The 11900-nt window shown below is 52.9% G+C and overlaps 5 protein-coding genes across 5 annotated transcripts; 1 reads left to right on the top strand and 4 right to left on the bottom strand.

Moving 5' to 3' along the window:
* Positions 1 to 75: 75 nt before the first annotated feature.
* On the bottom strand, positions 76 to 732 carry AYO20_07459 (hypothetical protein; the record flags this gene model as incomplete). Its single annotated transcript, XM_022645744.1, has 1 exon — positions 76 to 732. The coding sequence occupies one exon, from the start codon at positions 730 to 732 to the stop codon at positions 76 to 78; it is 657 nt and encodes a 218-aa protein (XP_022498309.1).
* Positions 733 to 4581: 3849 nt separating this feature from the next.
* Positions 4582 to 5511, bottom strand: AYO20_07458 (hypothetical protein; the record flags this gene model as incomplete). The annotated part of the gene is made up of 2 exons (XM_022645743.1): positions 4582 to 5125; positions 5261 to 5511. 2 exons carry the CDS (start codon positions 5509 to 5511, stop codon positions 4582 to 4584), a joined length of 795 nt encoding a protein of 264 aa, XP_022498308.1.
* A 292-nt stretch (positions 5512 to 5803) lies between these two features.
* AYO20_07457 (hypothetical protein) lies at positions 5804 to 7821 on the bottom strand (the record flags this gene model as incomplete). Its single annotated transcript, XM_022645742.1, has 2 exons — positions 5804 to 7720; positions 7771 to 7821. 2 exons carry the CDS (start codon positions 7819 to 7821, stop codon positions 5804 to 5806), a joined length of 1968 nt encoding a protein of 655 aa, XP_022498307.1.
* A 620-nt stretch (positions 7822 to 8441) lies between these two features.
* On the bottom strand, positions 8442 to 8996 carry AYO20_07456 (hypothetical protein; the record flags this gene model as incomplete). Its single annotated transcript, XM_022645741.1, has 4 exons — positions 8442 to 8515; positions 8633 to 8669; positions 8721 to 8813; positions 8871 to 8996. 4 exons carry the CDS (start codon positions 8994 to 8996, stop codon positions 8442 to 8444), a joined length of 330 nt encoding a protein of 109 aa, XP_022498306.1.
* Positions 8997 to 9594: 598 nt separating this feature from the next.
* Positions 9595 to 11541, top strand: AYO20_07455 (hypothetical protein; the record flags this gene model as incomplete). Its single annotated transcript, XM_022645740.1, has 1 exon — positions 9595 to 11541. One exon carries the CDS (start codon positions 9595 to 9597, stop codon positions 11539 to 11541), a length of 1947 nt encoding a protein of 648 aa, XP_022498305.1.
* Between the last annotated feature and the right edge of the window lie 359 nt (positions 11542 to 11900).

Below are 11900 nucleotides of genomic sequence, written 5' to 3'. Positions count from 1 at the left end.
ACCAACCAGCACGAATACAGCGACACAACGACAACGAGCACGGAGGTTAGAGCACTCCACAAAGCAGAGACCCTCTTACCACCGGCGGGCGGCAGTTGTTTGCTGCATCATGCCTGGTGAGATGGATGATGGCGGGCTCGCAATGCGGTTACCGGTGGAAGGGTTCACAATCGGAATGGCGTTGTTGCGGGAACGAATCGCCGACGGTTGATGGATCTTGAGGTTGTTGTGGTTGCCGGCGAAGTTCGGTGGGGACATGTACGCGGACGTGACAGCAGAGGAAATAGACAACGCGGGTGTGATTTGTTGTGGTTGTATCTGGGATTGGAGAGGAGATGAATCGGGCGAGCCACTCGACAGCGATGAGCGATCCGACGAGCCTGACGTTACCGACTGACGCTTTGCGAAGAAGTCAGTAAGAGACGAAGTTGTGGAGAGAGGCTCGCCACAAACCTCATCAAATGTCAAGAGGTTTGGGCAGAACTCTAGATCGTCGTCTAGGTCGAACGACCGTCCTGCCTCGAAGCGCGCCCGGTATGCACTTATGCTTGGAGGCTCGGTAACAACCAATTCCTTGACCACTTTGGGTGCACGGAATTGCCGATGCGAGTGTTGGGCCGCGGACAACCGGGGTGCTCGTCGAGACCGACCATGGTGGCTATGTGTCTGCGGCATAGGCTGCGGATTGGTGGCTTGATGTTGTTGATGGGCAGTGTAGTAGAAGGTCGACATGATGATCGGGTGAGGACGACCGGGAAGTACACAGGGAGGTCTAGGATGGGAATGTAGAGGTACAGTTGTATTGTCGAGGAGGATGCCAGCTAGGCAAACAGTGGCAAAAAACAATGGGTGTCAGCTGATTCAAGGAGCCTCTTGGAACCGGTACAGAGGGTCTATGCTGAACAGGATCTTGTTTGGCAAGAATGTCTGGAACAGGCGTCAATGGAAAGAAGTAAGAATAAGGCGTGAGAGGAAAAGGCTGTAAGGGAGGACGAGAGTGGGTGGCAGGTAGTAGATAATGGCAGTGTAGGTGAGATGGAAAGCAGCGGTGGGATGGATGGTGATGTATGGTCGATTTGAGAACTGGCTGGCCAAACAGGCGGTGGAGGGAGGGAGAGGCGAGAAGGCGAGAAAAGGGCAGAAATCGGGAGAGGTGAGAGGTCAGAGGGTGGGAAGACCAGCGCAGGAAGCCGGCGAGGGCGGGAAATATCAGGGCGACCAACACCACTAAGGGCTAGTTAGTTAAAAGTGCAGGACAAACTTGGGCACAAGACCCGCTTTGTCCCGGCTGGTGGTGCCTGGGGCGTCACCTGCCATTCGCTGCTAAAACGTCAAGGCGTCGCCAGCTAATGCGCCCTAGTCCACGACGAGGGCTTCAATTTGCCGGGGACAGCCATGAAATTTGCCTCTGCCCGACTCCACAGGCTGTGAATAGCCCAACGCCCTGCACGCAGCCCTCAGACCGGCCGCCTTGGACAGGCGTAGTTTTCAGCACAGGGTTCAACCACCACAGTCCTTGGCGGCAGAGTTGTTTCGATCCTGACCCGCCCCTCACCCACAATGCGCAGGTCCCGCTAATCTCTTCCAGCCTAGGGACGAGCGCTTTCTGCACGAATCGTCTCTGCCCGGCCTCCTCCTGGACTCATGCCCATCCTGCCACCCTGCCATCACTCTCCCATGCCTCATGGTGTCCTCATGGTTCGTCCTTCCACCGCCCCCCTCCCCAGACTTTGTCTGGAAGCTACAGCCAGGTATACGAGCACTCACGACGAACGAGTAAGGTGCCACGAAGCCAGCTGCATGCCCTGCGCCCCTCGTCCCATGATGGATCTGGCAACGCCTTTTCCCCATCATCCCACCATCCAACCAGTGCACAAATCATCTCCTTCGATGCCTCGTGTTACCCAATCCGCTTGACGTTTGTCCTGTCCCTCCTTCTCGGACCCCTCTCGCGTCGCATGAGTTCGGTCGACCTAAAGGGTGTGCTCTCTGAAGCGTCTGGCCCTTGCAGATCGCCGAAAAGTTCTGCATCTCCGGCCTCGATTCGTGCCATTTGTGCTAGGAGCATACCTCAATGTCCCTCACCCATACCTAAAAGGCACCACCTCCTTAAACAGCCGCTCCTTCTGAACATTGGGCCCTTTTGTCGCGTGCTACTACCGGGGGGGGGGGGGGGGGGGTGTCTCAGCGATCAGACACAAGCACCCCACTTCAATTCCAATGCGCCTCGACAGCCAACACCATCTCCTTTCTACAGTTAAAATCACTGCGAGGTGCTCAGTTTAACCATGCATTGTGGACACAGAGAGAGAATTTTACCCATATCGCACCCCAAGATCTCGGTTTACACCGACACAGGCATGGATCCAGGAGAATTATTGTCCTCCCCCATCCTCCCTCGTTATACTCCCGAGGTGTTTGGCCAGTCTGGATGTTCCACTGGGCACTGCATGCTGAGCAAAGCAAACACCAATAATGGAGCCGGTGACGCTGCAAGGGGGCCGAGTCCAGGAGAAAGTCCAATCAACCCCTGAGATGAGGGTGGAGTTCCGCCTATCTGAAGCTCCCTTTTGCGCCATTGACGCTCATCTGATGGCAGTGCAGCATGAACGGAAAGGCCGTGGGTAAAAGTCTCTCGGAACAATAATCTTCCTATGCCGGTTATCCCTCATTTGCCTTCTAGAAACTCTCTCACATCGGAGAGCACGTTACCCCAGATGTTACGCTTTGCTCTCGTAATCGTCTCCTGCTACACCCCTTGGGTGCCCCTCAGCGTCCAAGAGCTTGACTTCTCAAGAATATCTTCCTAGCTGGACGGGTCAAATTGCCTATAGTAGTATCCGACAGGAATGCAATGAGGGTAATAATGCACAATCGCGTCCTCGTCGAAGGCGAGAACGGGTCCATATTCGCTCCAGTTCTACTTGTACAAGTACAAGTCCTTGGGTATTGCTGCTCCGTCGGTCAGGAGACCGGTCACATGGAGGCCTCTGAACATACTTGTATAAGTAGTGTACTGGCCCCAGTCAGCACTTATGTGCACGTACAAGTACACAAGTGAAAGGTTTCAAGAGTCCTCGACTCCTGGAGAAGCTTTCCAACATCGTCCGACGAGGACGAAACGCGATGCGCGACAGGGGGCGCTTCCGATGCTTCTGGTTGTCTTCCGCTAAGGTTCTTAGTTCATAGCAGGCTTCGATTCCTCCACAGTGAGACATAAATTCAGCGGGTCCTGATGGCTCTAAGGAATTCGCGAAAAGTACCGAGTGACAGGTATCCGAATAGCTACGAGGAGGCACCTTTGACGTTCTGCTCGCCAATAGAGCGCTAAATAATACACTGTACAGTACTTGTATGTATACTTGTATCGAGTCTTGAGTGATATCGAATGCCATTGATCTCTCGGTTTTCTATGCAACTGGGACCCGTTAAGCCCAGACTGTCCGTGTACAAGTATAATGCCATTGATGGCTTATGGAAATGCGAAGCATAGGGATATGTCTCCTCGCACTATGAAACTGTACCTGTACAGGTACTCTGTACATAGCCAGCGAAGGAGTCAAGTTTGTCGTCACCGTTTGAGCGATGATTATTGATCATCGACATCCATACATCGAGGTAGATTATCTACTTGGGCAGGTAGCGCAATATACCCGGACCGGGCAGTAAGTCTTCACGATGACGCGCATCCCGGTCCTACAAATCAAACCTGGAGATACGAGTGAAAGCGTACAAGCAGAGGGTCAGATAATGCGTTTTAGCTGCTGAACCGAACAAATGCATCTTTTGACGTGGGAAAAACTTTTACGAGCACTCGACGACAAACAGGCGGGATTTCTCGCAGGCAAAGGCGGCAAGGATGGAGGTAGTCCGTGGCGTGAGAGCGGGAGCTAACACTCGACAACAAAGGTCCCCTAACAACTCATGTGTGACCAAGGATCCTGACGTCGTAAAGTCAACGCACCATGACACTCTTAAACGGCCAACCGTGGTGCTCATCTGGCTCGATGGGTACGTCATCTCCTGATCACCCGAAAAGGCGCACGAGATGGCTATTCTTTATGTTCTTGCTCTTGTCATGTGTACCAAGCAAGAACAAGTACGATCTTCCCCCGCTGTGTGCCTTGGACTGTGGTGTCCCCGATTCAAGTGCCGGTTGTTGCATGATGTCGGATGGGGCCTGGGAGGTAGTCGTCCAGGTTGAGTCACTTGTATAGCCAGGGAGAAGGGATAATACGTTCTCTGACCAGTAGCTGGACGTCTCCAGCACAGTGTGACGCATATCCGTCGACTGACGCAGTGAGCACAACACCTTCACCCTTTGCCGAGCACAAGTAGATCTTCAGTGGTACTCGTGTTGAGGTAGCCTCGGGCGCTTCCGACGGATATACTTGTACTCGTAGTTCACATGTCGAGTGGAACATTTGTCCAAGCCATGCTCATGGCAACCATTGCCGTTGCGGATTGTCCGTGGAAGTCCGACTATTATCAAGTCTCCAAGAAACTTTCCAACTCGGCTTCCAAATGCCTGGCCAAGTGCTAGGGCTGGACGAGGACGAGGTTGAGACGCGTGCTCCAAGTTCACAGCGGATCATCCACCTCTTCCCCCTTTCTCACTCTGCTCTGCCCTTCTCCGGGGTTCTCATGTAGCTCTACCAGGTCATCTTCCGCGTAGCCACCTCTTTCTTCTTCCCCGCCCACCAATCCCTCTGCCTCCTCCCTCGTCTCGTCCAGCCCCATATTCCCGCCAGGCTTCGCTCCTTCCTCTCTCCTTCCGATCACGACGTTGCCCGCGGCCAACATCCCCGCGCCTACCCACCACATACCGCCCAGCTTCTCCCCAAAGATCAACGCACCAAGCACAGCAGTGATGACAAAGTTCGCCGAGACATTGATGATGCTGACGCGGGTAGTTGACTCTGCACGGGTCAGGGCGGACGTGAAGAGCCCCCACATGAGAGCGTTGAAGAGTAGGTTAAGGAGGAAGAATGTGCCCCGGACGGCAAGGTCGACGAAGGTATTGCTGGGGGAGAGGGAGAAAAAGGTTGCGATCGAGGACGACAGGTTGGATGTTAGGGAAGTGGTCGTTCTATTTGTTTGACGGATCGAGAGTCGGTTAGTTTGTCTGCATCATGAACGAGTTGGGCATAACGGCGCTGTAAGGCAGGGGAAGGGGGATTGAGCGCGCAACGGAAAAGGAGAGTCAGGATTCCAAATAGAGAGCTGGAGGAGCTTCCATTCCAGGAGTTCATGGACGTACAGTTTAGCAAATACACCATTAAAGGCCGCACACGCTCCGCTCGAGACGGCCAGCACGATCCAAACGGGCTGCCGCCGCAATGCGCGGATGATCGGGGATTGATTCATCTCAATGGCGGCGAGTGCTGCTTCTCCCTCGTCTTCTCCGTGCTTCTGGCCACCAGGATTCTGAACAGCGCGGGTGTCTTGGATACCTCTTTCAGTCTGCCCACGTTGTCCTATGCCGCGGCGTCGTCGAGGCTGTTGCGACATTTTGAATTGACCGAAGCTCGAAATTGGGGGCTTGGAGACGGTGACTGCGCGCTACGATGGTGACGAGGCTGTGGCTTCGAAGGGGCACTCGCTGATTGGCGGAGTTTCGGCATATTGAAACCCCCCCAAAGCCTTGTTGTGCCTCAGATCCTTGCAAAGTACACTGACATCGCCGAAAACATGTTGGTGACCTGATTGATATTTCAAGCATATGCCCAGGTATGTAGTATCGGAAGCTTCATGACTACCTCGTACATACTCCCACATTGCCATTTAACGCCTGTGCTCCGTCCTACTTACTCCGCCTGTCGCTTGTTGCTACTCCCGCTGTTGATGAAGCCACCTTCTCCTCCGCCTTGGGTTTCTCATTCGACCCCTCTCCATTAGACGGCCCTTGCACACTCTGCCGCTCATGTTTGCTCAGTGACCCCTCTTCGTAGTCCAAAGACTTCACGATGCCCAAACCCTTGGTCTTTCCCTCGCGGAATAGTATCTTGTCCCCCACTGCAAGGAACTCGGGCCTCTGGACGAATCGGAACGCGACAGTGGCTCGATCTCCGGTTCGAATGTACTCACGGTCAATCTCAATGATGGCGCAAGTCTGGCTGATAGGCCCTACATGAAGCATCGCTTGGTACTTTGGTCGTATGGTGGTTGGGTGGGACAAAATCAAAACCTCGGCGACAAATTCTCGATAAACCTTGGGTGGCGGGCCTTCGAGCTTCGGGAGTACGACCATGCCTTTGCGCACTTCTTTCTTTCGTATCCTTCTCAGGGCAAGGGAGGCAGACTGGCCGGCGCTACATGCCGGTACCTGGATTCTTTTCCGTTCGATCGATCGAATATTTGTTGTCTGAAACTGTCCAAGCGAGTCTGGTCCCACGAGAACGTTGTCACCTGCATGAATTATCCCGGACTTCACAACTCCCGACACAACTGTTCCCACAAATGGGACGGAGAAAGTGTCATTAATATGAAATTCAAAAGGCGCCTGATCGTCATAATGACCGTGATGCGGAAGGATATTGAGAAAAGTTCGAACAAGGTCCAGGGATTCCCCAGTGACATTTGAGACCTGGAAGATTGGGCAAATCCGCTGGGACACAAATTGTGTGGCTGTCAGAACTGTTTCCTCGTATGTCTTGATGAAGACGGGAATTTTCCTCGCTCCAGGTGATTTCAATATCCTCGTCAGCTGGGTGATCGTCTGTTCAAGAATCTGGGGAGGGCAAATATCGATCTTGGTGATGACGACCATGACAGGCACGTTCAAGGCCAGTGCTAAGCCGAGGTGCTCCTTCGACATACCGATCAGTCCGTTGTTGGCTGCCACCATGAGCAGACAGTAGTTTGGTGCCGAGGAGAGGAGGCCAAAAACTGTTGTCCGAAGATATCGCTCGTGTCCAGCTAGGTCGGTAAATGAGATGACCTTTGCTGAACGGGTCCCAATCTCCGCCCAAGTGAGTTTGCGACCCGGAACGGTGGATGTGACTACTTCCCCATGAGTGTCAAAGCCCATAATCTCCATGCCCACAGACGAAGTCCGACCAGATTCAATCTCGTGCTTGTGACGAAACAGGTTGACACGAGCCTTGCCGCGGCCATCGTCCAGGCTCCCCTTGACGAGGACACCTAACATAGTAGACTTGCCTGCATCAACATTACCAACCACCGCAATTCGCGTCTCGATAACTTCTTCAGCCGTTGCTGGGGTCTGTCGAATGAGTAGCTTGCCATGGCTTGAATGGTCATGAGTCGTGTTTGGATGAGCCTCCTTATCACCACCAACATTGTATGTCAGGAGCACGTTGACTGTCGCGTTGAGCATACCGGCTGCTTCAGTGATGCGTGTCATAGCAAGGTCCCATTGCTCTTTAGTGAATCGCATTGAGTCACCGCTGTCCTCAAGTCCTAGATCAAAGAGCGTCTCGCCATGGCCCTCGTCTAACCTGGATTCTAGAAAGCCCGACAATTCCTGTAAGGTTGCGGCTGCATCACCCGAGGTATCAAGCAGCAACTCTTTTAGTTTTGTCCGGCTTGGGGCGTCGGAGAGGTCTAATTGATCAAGGATCTCGAGCTCTGCATGATCTTCAGCGACGGACGAGGGAGCGCCAGTGCCGTAACCGCTGTCGCCAGCAACGGAATCGGGATACGGAAGGCGTGTCTTTGCTCGCTGTCGTTCTACATAATCAGCAAAATCAGAGAGGGCCTGGCATCATGTTAGAAATTGAAGTGGTTCATCACTTGAAATGCCCTCACCAGCTCCCCCTTTCGGCGATCTTGCAGTGTCTGTCTGTTGCGGCTACCCATGGTTAGTTGTTGGTTCGAATGCGAGATGAGGTGGAGAGTGGAGTGAAAGAGTGGCGGATGCGCCCCGCAGTCAGTAAGGTATTCGAGGAATCATCGTGGAGCTATGAGTAGCAGAGAGGCGCAGCGTTGCCCGAGTGCTAAGACTGCATCTTGAGCTGTACTGTAGAGAAGTTTCTGGGAGGATGAAATGCGCAGATGGGAGACAGAGAGGTAACAGAGCCCGTCCCGGAATATATATAAATAAAGTGGAGGCAGTGTTGGAGTCATGACCATGCAGCCATGATAGCTTTGTATGTACTTGTTTGGGCTACCACTGTGGCTATCAAGCGGGGAACCCACGAGTTGATTCCCTGACTCATTCTCCGCCACGCGTCTCAGCCTCATCAGTGACTGCAGGTCTTTCACTTCCGCTATCAGCACGCTAATTGACTTGTAAGATCCTCCTGCATCGTCACTCGTTCGAGACAGGTGAGTCTTCCACCGCAGGCTGGACTTTTCGAAGGGCAAGGTGTAAGCCTTCGAAGATTCTTCTTCCTGACCCAAGGATTGCAGCTTCAGGTGACTCATTTATAGGGGTACTGTTTCCCCCAGCGATCTTTTGGGTGACTTTCTACCGTCCGTTATGCTCCGTCATGGGCTAGATTTGACCCTCGAAACCCTTCGAACAGCGGTTTTGCTCGTTTGATCCGAGAACCTAGATCGACGTGGTTGAGACGGTCTCAAGACCCAGGTTGGGGAGAGATTAGTACGACCGAGTCTCCTGCTCAGTTGTCAGTGACAGCCAATCTTGGCCCTTTGGCACGGCGCATACCTCGGACAAAGAGCATATCGGACTGTTTCTTCGTTGTCTAGTGGAGTGAGTGGCCAGTTGATTGAATTTTGCATCAATGAGAACTGACCTTGACGGTGTCTTCGCCGTCCTCCTCCTCCTCAATCGTGTAGATTGTCTCTTCAACGTCTCCGAGCACAAGATTGCAATGACTATCGTAGGCCTATTTTGCCCCTGTGCGTCAGTATGAGGTCACTGCAATCCTGTTATACAAGCATACATGTAGTCTTCCTTTCAGCTCTCGATCTCCACGTAGTCGAACAAACACAATCTCATCGAGGGAGAGGCGGACAAGGTCAAGCGGTTCAGACACCGCATTGGCTCCTTCGTCTGGTGATTCGGCCATGACAGGCTGGACCTGTGGTCTGCAAAATAAATCCAACGTCGACTGGTGGTCTGGTTGTCGAGAAGAGAAGAGGCCTTTGTCTGCTAATACTGGGATCAGCCCAAGACCGTTTGGGCTTGGCGTCATTTGAAATTTGAGCTTTTGTTTGGAGAAAGCGAAATCCGTCCATCGCGCAAATCGCTCCCTTCCCAACGCCAGATTCCAGAATCTTTTTCAATGACTTAGTTGCCATCCTTTCCAGCTCTAGCTCGGGTCGCCGTCTATCTGCGGTGTATTGATGCATGGCTCGCTGCCTCTGGTGAGGTTGATCAATGGCTTCTCGCAATCCTCGCCCAGTCGGATACCTCACTTGACCCTTCACATTCTTCGTCGCCAAACCCTTTCCCCGGCGCACTGGGACAAAGGACTATGCCTTCCCAATGCTCGCTGTGAACGACGTTTCGACCGGTCATACTCCACGACCGTGTCCTTTTCTCCCTTCATATTGCCGAAGCAATCGACCCTCCTAGACGAACACGACGATCCTTCTTCGATAGAATATACAATTGATGAGGTGCCGCCAGCGGATTCCACTCATGGAGCAAGGAAAGTGGTGTCTATGCAGGCCTTGTTGGAAGAAAACAATCCCGACCGTATACTCTTGGGACTGGTGACACCTCAAATCGGGGACGATTTCATCGAAAATGCAGACGACCAGACCTTCGCACGTGCCATCTGCGCGTTGGATCCCGAGCATTTTATTGTTCCTTATGGAAAGCTATTCCGCTACTTGAAGCCGAGTCTAGAGACGCAGCCGAAGTTTCGAATAGTCAGATCACTGGAAGAGCGTGTGGCCACTTTTATCAATATCCTTGATTCCCTGGTCACTCAGCGACAAAAACATGGCCATTCCCTAGGTCTCGACGTATATCGTCATCTCTTACGGTGTACAGCCGCAGCTGGGGTGGGATCGTTTGCCAGGAATGTGTTTCGCAAAGCCATGAGAGAGGACGCTGTTGAACCTGATTTGGACTGTTACAACTACTTCATGGAGGCCCTAACCTGGAACGAGGCATATAATAGACATGAACGATATCGACTACGGATAGTCCGGCATAACATGTTTCGTCGATCATTGGAGACCAGACCGCTCGGATTCTTTGGCCACGGAGTCGCATCACCCAAAAATCCCAAAAGTGAACAGTCCATCAGGCTGGAAACTCTGGGCATCTTTAACGAGCTCGTGAACCAAGGGCTGAACGGTAATGAGGCAACATTCTGCAATCTTATGGTCGCGATGGGCCGCGAAGGAGACCTAGGCAGCGTCAAGAGCGTTCTCAAGTCCGCTTGGAATATTGATGTTGACGCTCTGGACAAGTACGACGAGGAGGAGTTGGAGAGTCCCACATTTTATGAAGAGGGCTCACCTCTTCGACCTTCTGCACGGCTGTTATTTACGGTAGTTCATGTTTTCGGCACGAACAATGAAGTCGCACTGGGAGGCATGCTCCTTGACTACATCTCGCGCAATTACAACCTGGATATTCCGGAATATATCTGGACCCATTTACTGGAGTGGACCTTTGTTCTATCAATCCAACACAGTAAGGCGCGGATCGAGAGAGGACACGGTGAGGGTCGCATTGCACGAAGGGCGGTCGAGTCAGTCTATCACGTCTTCCATAACGAACCGTACAACGTCCAGCCGAAAATCGAGGATCTGATATTTCGGGTCAAAGCCAGATCCGAAGCGAGGAAGCTCTACAAGGCTGTCGAAGACCTTCGCCAGTGTATGGTCCTGCTCGAGGAAGAACGAACCCGCCTCTCCGAAATGTATGACCAAATCCGAAGCCTCCTTGAAGACGCCGACTACCATTACATCTTCTACGACGGCTTACCTTCTGCTTCATTCCTCGATCTAAAGCACAAGTATGTGCTTGCTTCCCTTCAGCTGGAATGCCACATCCAACTCATCTCTATTGCTGTGCGCAACACCATCAAGCGAAAAGATTGGACATCACATGACGAAGGCACAGACTGGCCGTACCGAGGTATCCCCAATATCATCGCGGAGTGGACAGACTGGTTACCAAATATCATCCCCTACTACACACCCACTGGTCACGTGTGTATTTGGGGAAGGGAATCGCGGCACGCGGCCATTCAGAGCGCGAATTCCCTCCAAACGACAAGGACAGGCACAATGCGCATGCTGCTCGACTCTTATTCCCCAACTCGCCTCCGCCATGCCGCTGGGTTCATTCATCGCGGGCCTACCGGGAACGCTCTGACCAAATTTCAAGACGAAGTTCGCGGCGATTCCTCGGGCCGCCTGAGTGATTGGGTACTCCGATTCGAGGCGGCTGTCCGTCAAGAAAGGTTGAGTGATCGTCAGGTCGTGGGCGCGCAGGTACCCGGTCCGGATCAGAAGAGCGAGGATTGGAGGCCTTGGGGTGGAATCGTGGGGAAAGGCAAGAGAGAGCGCGGGCGTCGGAAAAGTCGCTCAGCGACGAGGGACGATGAGGGTGAGGGCGAAGACGAAGAAGGGGAAAGGCAGACGGAGTGACGCAATGGCGGGTGAGCAACAGGACGTGTAACAAGTGTAACATCATCCATCACGTGTGTACATATCGCGACAATTCGCTATGTAAGAATGTGGTACTGCAAGTTCAATTTCTCATAAAACAACGAACAGTCGCCCGGGTCACAAAAAAGGCTCCCCTTGGGAGTCCTCTTAAGGGCTAAAAGCCAAATCGGATATCATGGACAAGCAAGAACCGTCAAAAGAGCCTCCCTCCCAATGTGACACATCCACAAGCCATTGACGCGGGTCTGCTGAATAGACACAGACACATTTTGACTCCCCTCTGTCCCTCGTGCCCCCAGCGAGGACTCCTCGTTTTGGGGCCCTTTTCCTCCTTCGCG

The sequence above is a fragment of the Fonsecaea nubica genome, assembly GCF_001646965.1.
Source record: "Fonsecaea nubica strain CBS 269.64 chromosome Unknown Scaff52, whole genome shotgun sequence".
Lineage (NCBI taxonomy): Eukaryota > Fungi > Ascomycota > Eurotiomycetes > Chaetothyriales > Herpotrichiellaceae > Fonsecaea > Fonsecaea nubica.
The sequence above is the reverse complement of the archived record's forward strand: the minus strand, read 5'-3'. Positions and strand labels throughout refer to the sequence as shown.